This window comes from Triplophysa rosa, unplaced genomic scaffold (genome assembly GCF_024868665.1).
Source record: "Triplophysa rosa unplaced genomic scaffold, Trosa_1v2 scaffold417_ERROPOS45129, whole genome shotgun sequence".
NCBI lineage: Eukaryota > Metazoa > Chordata > Actinopteri > Cypriniformes > Nemacheilidae > Triplophysa > Triplophysa rosa.
This window is the reverse complement of record NW_026634420.1, coordinates 21,563-29,405: the sequence shown is the minus strand read 5'-3', so window position 1 is coordinate 29,405 and position 7,843 is coordinate 21,563. Positions and strand designations below refer to the sequence as shown.

At 40.6% G+C, this 7,843-nt stretch overlaps 1 protein-coding gene across 1 annotated transcript; it reads right to left on the bottom strand.

Moving 5' to 3' along the window:
- Positions 1 to 2,424: 2,424 nt before the first annotated feature.
- Positions 2,425 to 7,143, bottom strand: ror2 (receptor tyrosine kinase-like orphan receptor 2; the record flags this gene model as incomplete). Its single annotated transcript, XM_057328242.1, has 5 exons — positions 2,425 to 5,324; positions 5,436 to 5,641; positions 5,769 to 6,026; positions 6,624 to 6,926; positions 7,022 to 7,143. Coding segments are annotated over 5 exons (2,317 nt in total), but the record flags the coding sequence as incomplete, so codon positions are not given.
- Positions 7,144 to 7,843: the final 700 nt, after the last annotated feature.

Below are 7,843 nucleotides of genomic sequence, written 5' to 3'. Positions count from 1 at the left end.
GCATCTCCATAAAGTTGGTCAGCAGCAGGAAGCATCAGAAGCGTCTCGCCTGGGCTAAAGACAAAAAGGACTGGACTGCTGCTGAGTGGTCCAAAGTTATGTTCTCTGATGAAAGTAAATTTTGCATTTCCTTTGAAAATCAGGGTCCCAGAGTCTGGAGGAAGAGAGGAGAGGCACAGAATCCACGTTGCTTGAGGTCCAGTGTAAAGTTTCCACAGTCAGTGATGGTTTGGGGTGCCATGTGCTGGTGTTGGTCCACTGTGTTTTCTGAGGTCCAAGGTCAACGCAGCCGTATACCAGGAAGTTTTAGAGCACTTCATGCTGACCAACTTTATGGAGATGCAGATTTCATTTTCCAACAGGACTTGGCACCTGCACACAGTGCCAAAGCTACCAGTACCTGGTTTAAGGACCATGGCATCCCTGTTCTTAATTGGCCAGCAAACTCGCCTGACCTTAACCCCATAGAAAATCTATGGGGTATTGTGAAGAGGAAGATGCGATATGCCAGACCCAACAATGCAGAAGAGCTGAAGGCCACTATCAGAGCAACCTCGGCTCTCATAACACCTGAGCAGTGCCACAGACTGATCGACTCCATGCCACGCCGCATTGCTGCAGTAATTCAGGCAAAAGGAGCCCCAGCTAAGTATTGAGTGCTGTACATGCTCATACTTTTCATTTTCATACTTTTCAGTTGGCCAAGACTTCTAAAAATCCTTTCTTTGTATTGGTCTTAAGTAATATTCTAATTTTCTGAGATACTGAATTTGGGATTTTCATTAGTTCTCAGTTATAATCATCAAATTAAAAGAAATAAACATTTGAAATATATCAGTCTGTGTGTAATGAATAAATATAATATACAAGTTTCACTTTTTGAATGGAATTAGTGAAATAAATCAACTTTTTGATGATATTCTAATTATATGACCAGCACCTGTATAGTAGCTGATTGGGATGCAGCACTAGTTCACGAATTACAGCCCTCTTTACTCATACTTTGTTCCTGAACTTATCCGGTCGGAAAGCGCCCTATGTTACTTCAGGATTTTATACATCCATCAATTGTAGCAAACTATTTAAGTTTGGAAACAATATGCTGTCTTTATAATATCACATTTACTATTTATCTAACAAAGTTTAAATGTTCTTTACACATAAAAAATATAAATAGATATGTATTTTAGAATGGGAGTCCCTAACAAAAGTTTCAATTTATTTGGGGGTTCTTGGCGTCATAAAGTTTGAAAACCCCTGTACTGCATAACATCCACCCGAGAATGTCAGTTACTTCTAGTACTTTAGAGTTCCATATCAAGGCTCGTATTGTAGACATTACCAGGGACAGTCAAAGCTTCGTTTGAGTGCAGTCCTTTGAGAAGGATTTCACTTCTGGTGGGACGCTATGACTATAATATAATTAAGGGTTTCTCTCTCATGTTACATAAGCACTTTTACTGCTTCTGTCCAGTCCAGCTGAATTACTTTTACTCTCTTTTATCCAGTTTAAAGAATTTTTTCGGATGTATTTCGGCTAAAATCTCAGGCAGCTGTGTTACATCAGCAGCGCGTAGCGGGACAATGGCTTTTTTCACTCGGTAGCTTCAAGATGCACATAGGATTACGGTCAACAATGCGAGTCAAATTATTCGAACACTACGTCATACATCGACAACCAAAAAGGAGAAGCAATTCAAGCTATCCGTTTTAAGCTACATTTACAAATATGGCTAAAAGCCAAGTCAACTTTTATCAGGCTTGATCACAAAGTCACTCAACATGTCTCAGCCGTAGTGCTGTCGGTTCGCTGAAATTTTCTTACTTAAACACATCGCTTGGTGAAAAATGACCAAACTTACATTGTGAGAGCAGAAGCGGCTTAACTGGCTGAGATTTTAGCAGAAGTACGTCATGGCCCATATAGCCCACTACACATAATGAATAATCACAAAACGAAATTGAGCATAAAAACCTACAGATCACACAGTTTTTAGTGGCAGTGCTGAGTGCTCCACAATACATGACACAAAATGTGCCTCTGGCGACCCAAGTTCGAATATGGGTGTTCTTGTTGGTCTCATCTTTTTTCTGTCCTCCTCATACACACTGTCATATGCAATATAGATAACAATAAAGAGAGATCTCATTAATTTTTGTCTTTATATGCGTGTATAATTTTAAGTATCTAGTGAATAGAATGAAGCACACATTTTTGAATTTGTCACAATCCTGACATGTTTTGCCTGCGCCATAATTTGCACTGACCACCAGGTGGGGCGATCTTGAAGCTTCATGAAGCTTTGAACTTCAAAGTTTGATTTCGCCACCAACAGAATACTAAGTGAAGACTCACAGACAATTTATTTCCATAAAAACCAATAGTTTCCATTAGAACCATTAAACTCGTATATCTGTCAGGGAATGCTGTTTATTCGATTACAGCCAATAAACATAAAATAACTGTGTAATCGAAGTCAGATTTTCATTCTCATATTATTTAATATGTAATGCATATTCTGAGTACTGGAAGTTTACAATGTACAAAGCAGACCTACATGTTACTGTATTGTTTTAATTGCAATAGCAAGGGAAATGTTTTTCCTATATCTAGATTTCCAGCTTCAATTTAATACAACTAAATGTTGAAAAAGGCACACAAATGTATATTATGTACATACAAACCCACAGAGTATCCAATACCTTTAATGAGCATTAATAAAATCTGGATGAAAAGCAGATATCTGGTTGGTAAGACTTTGAAGTAATGGCTAAATAAAATGGCAGCAAATAGGACAAAACAGTTACAACACTTAAAGGAATAGTTCGCCCAAAAATACAAATTCTGTCATTATTTACTTACTTTAAAGTTGTTCCAAATCTGTATAAATTTCTTTGTTCTGATAAACACAGAGAAAGATATTTGGAAGAATGCTTATAACCAAACAATGACCCCATTGACTACCATAGGAAAAATTACTTAATTTTTTTGTTTTGTTCTGTTAAACACAAAATATAATATTTTGAAGAATGTAGGACAGCAAACAGTTCTGGGGCACTTTCGAAAACTATTGCAATTTTTCCTACTGTGGTAGTCAATGAGGTCCAAGAATTGTTTGATTACAAGCATTCGTCCGAATACCTTTCTCTGAGTTCAACCAAACAAAGACATTTATACAGGTTTGGAACAACTAGAGAGTGAGTAATCAATGACAGAATTTTAAATTTTGGGGTGAACTATCCCTTTAAAGAGAATTCAATGTTAAAAAATAAGCACACCAAATGTATGGCATCAGCAATCACATCTTTCATAGTTCCATACTGTGATCCATGGTGCAGTTTTCATTATGCACATTATTTTCTCAAGCATGAAGTCAGGTGATTCATTGACTAAGCCGTTCACCACAAGTTAAGATTAAGCAAATAAAAATACTTGTTTTTAATCTAATGAAACAATTATTAGATGTGGCATTAAGCAATGTGTCCATAAAGATGATGACAATGTCAACTATAAAGCAGGTTAAAGTACATTAATAGGTGGTTCCCAGCAAAATCCTTAAAGATGTTCCATGTTGCACAGCAACAGTAAGAACATAAATTCTTCTGAATAGCTTTGCAACAATACATACTGTATACACAGTCCTTTGCTGAACGGGTGAAAGCCAGATTCTTCATCACAGACAACAAAAAAAGGCAGCTCAAGGGTGAAGCTGGGATTACTGTCCAAAGAGCAGCATGTGTTTTTACTATACGTCAGTGGCTGCCAAAAAAAACACATAAATAACATTATGTTCATGTGTCATTTACCAGTTTCCCTTCACCTTTTAAACTTGCACAAAAAGCTATGTAAAATGTGCTTTTCACAGAATTGTTTTTTATTTGATCCATAAGGTGGCCTATGCCTCCAAGTTGATCTCATTATCCTCTGTGTGTGGACTGTCATTGTCTCCCAAGAGCTCTGTCTCAGGAACAGACAAGTCCTCACTGTGCAGACCATTTTGAGAGGCTCCATCAGCTAAATCGTCCACGGCTGCCTTTTGGTCTTCATTCATAAAAGCTGACTTCTCTGTAACAGATCCGTTGGAGGGGGCTGTAGTGACATAGCCTGTGCTGGTGGAGCCACTACCACTGTGATGCGATCCAGCCTTGGCAACCATTTGTGGGTGCAACTGCTGTGGAGGCATCTGCATTGGGATCTGCATGGGGTAGAAGTTTTGCAGATATGGATAGGCTGGTACTGGCTGGTAGCCATTGACTGGAATGTAGAGCTGAGGTGGTACCATTTGGCGCATCTGGCCCTTCATAGGCATAAACTGAGGCTGAGGAAAATGGGACATCTTTTTGGGACTAATGTAGCGGGCGTTACTGATGTTACTGACAGGGCTTGTGCTCAGGGAGCTGGTCTGAGTGGTGTTGCTCGCCCCTGAGGTCTGTGCAGAGCTGTTGTAGTTGGACAAGCTCTCCCAGGTGCGCAAACGTGCATGTATATCTTTGAACCGTGGCCTCCGTGCTGGGAACTCATTCCAGCACTCTAACATAAGCGTGTAAATCCAGGCTGGACAGTCATCTGGGCAGGAAAGTACTTGTCTGTTGCGTATCATCTCAATCACATCTTGGTTAGAATGGCCACAGTAAGGCTGAAGGCCATAGCTAAAAATTTCCCACAAAACCACTCCATAGGACCAAATGTCTGAATCAGTGGAAAACTTGCCGTACAGTATGGCTTCTGGGGAAATCCAACGAATAGGGAATGGACTAGTGCCCATCAACTTGTAGTAGTCAGCAGAGTAGACCTCTCTAAACAGCCCAAGGTCCAAGATCTTCACATTGAGCTTATCACAGACCAGGATGTTGCGAGTAGCCAGATCTTTGTGTACCATGTGGTGACTGGAAAGATACTCCATTCCAGCTGCTATTTGTGTGACAATGTGTAAGAAGTCGGCTTGCTCCAGGGTGGATTTCACTGTCCTATCGTCATCTGAACTGCCCACATCTGAGTGTGGGGACCGCATGACCAGGAACTCATGAAGGTCACCATGGCCTGAATAGCTGAAGATCATGCTCATGGGCTGTTCTTTAGTTATCACGCCTAAAAGGCAGACGATATTGGGGTGCTGTAGGCGGGAACGGAGCATGGCCTCATGGCGGAATTCTTCACGCAGGGTACCCTCATCTTTGTCTTTTACTGTCTTTATGGCCACCACCTGGGTCTGTTCACCTGGGGCTGTACCGTAGAGGTGACCTTTGTAGACTTTGCCAAAACAGTCCTCTCCAAGCTCTTCCATAAATCGAACAGCAGACAGATTGATTTCTCTGAGCTTTGGCTATAAATGAAATAAAACACACCAATAATCAACGTTTGCTTTGTCAGTAAAATAACATTCTGGATATGAACTTTGGATGGAAAAGCTAAAAGGATGACAGATCAAAAATACCTGATGCTTATGCTGATTTAGAAGAGGTAGCTCCATTTCTTGACTTGGTGAGGCGGTAAGTTGCCCGCGAATAGGTGTGTCAGCAGACTCCTTTTGCTTGTTGCGACACATGCACACTAAGAAGAATAAGCAGGCGATAACTAAAGGTGTAGCTATGCTGGGAATTAGAATATACAGTATCTCCTTCTTCATTTTCTCTGGTGGCTCTGAAAAGAAAATACATGGTGCACATTTAGTACCATTTTACACTGGATAAATATATTGGAATACAAATTACTTCTTTTGTTATTATTTATTTTAGCACTCTCGGGGATAACAGTAAATGATACTCACTGCAGGGCTGAATGTCACAGACATCAACTCTAACATTAGGGTCCAAGGTGAAACACCAAGGGCTCTCCATTTGCCCACCAGGATTCCTGCAGAAATTGTGACCTCCTCTGAGTTCAGGGTACTCAGTAGGGGTCAGGTAGTGACTGTGTGGATACTGTGTACTCCAGGGTTGGCACTGGTAGCCTGATTTTGTGACACTGACTGTGCCCCTGTAGTTAGCGCCACTTCCATTGTAACACCTGTGATCTGGGGGTGAATCTTTAAAAGAGATTGACAGTTTTTAGGTCTGGTCTGTATATTTTGAAATAGTAAGACAAACAGGATAAATAAAATATTATTTTACAGTCAAACTAGTATACTGTCATTGATTCTCAAACAGAGTGCCACCTATTCAACACTATGGGAAAAATATGTGTATTTATTATTTTATTTATGTTATTGTTTTGTAAACGTATCACTATTATTACTGATGTAGCAGAGTTGTAATAAGATGGAATAATATCACACAAGTAGCCTGTTTCTGCTCTGCATTTGTGTTGTTGCTCTGTTAAGCATAGGTTACGACTGTCCAATGATAAATAAACATTAATGCATAAACTATATTAAAATTGCACATACATGCGAAATTCTGTATTCATTAAACATGTATAAAATGTCCAGTTGTATTACAGACCACCACATGGTCTGTGTGCTGTATGCACACCACAGTTTAAGAACCACTGTACCAGGTCATGTTAAACTATTTTTAGGTATACCAAAAGAGGGCCTTCTCACTCTTCTTACTGTTAATAGCCTGTTATGCATGCAATTGTCATTATGTTGTATCTTGACTTTGCCTTTATTTGGTTAACCTACGTTGAGATGGCACGCCAATACGAATGCAACTGGCTGCTTCGGGGGAGCCAGGTTGAGGAAGCAGGTTGCATGCGGGCAGTTCGAGCTGCATGAGGATGAGAGGGTTGGAGCGTGCAATAGTATACTCGGCATGACACAAGTCGTTCTCCAAAGCCTCACACTCATCACGGCAGAGCTGGCGCTTCCATGGACCTCTGGTGCCCTCCTCGCACAGCGGGAAGACATAATAGCAGAAGGAAGGAATGGCAAACTCAGAGCACTGGTCTGAAAGCTGGGTAGAGGTGCCAATCATGGTGAAGGCCGCTGGATGAGAAACCAATGATAAATAAAAGAAAACAGTATATTTAGTGTATCTTTAAGCACCATGTATATGTTGATATACCAAAAGAGATGCTCACCGGTGATGCGGTTTTCGCTTTCTCCCTGCATCTGCAGGGACTCCACATAAATACTTCTGTTGCCTATGAAGCGAGCACAAGCAATGCCTCTGTACGGCTGGCAGAAGTCCTTTTCATGCGTTCTAAAAAGATAAGATGATCAAATATGATGAATACCACCAATCTGTGCCTGCATAGTCCATATTGGGGCAGTTGTGGCCTAATGGTTAGAGAGTCGGACTCGTGACCAGAAGGTTGCCGGTTCGATTCCCAGGGCCGGCGGGTAACAACTGAGGTGCCCTTGAGCAAGGCACCTTACTCCTACTTGCTCCCCGGCACCTTACCCCTACTTGCTCCCCGGGCGCTGCAGTGATAGCTGCCCACTGCTCCGGGGGTACGTGTGTTCACTACTCTCTGGATGGGTTAAATGCAGAGGTCACATTTCGTTGCCTTGTACCTGTGCAATGTGCAATGACAATAAATTGAATCTAAATCTAAAAAAAAAAAAAAATCTAAATCTAAATATTGTTGCACCAAGTTGTTTCCCTGCTTAGCAACCATAACAGCTCACAGTAAGTAAAAGTAGGGATGCACTGATATGCAAATTTTGGCCGATAACCGATAATTCTTTAACATTGGAATCCAATAACCGATATATTGGCCGACATACAGTATTTAAATATTAATATAAATTTCCCTAAGACTGAAACAAAAACAAAACGTGGACAACTGCTTTTATTTGAAAACATTCGCTGCAGAAAACAAGGTAACCATCAGTTCTCTTTTTTCCCCTGAAAATCATGTGCCAAGTCTACTTGACATTTTTCTGTTTTTTTTATTAAA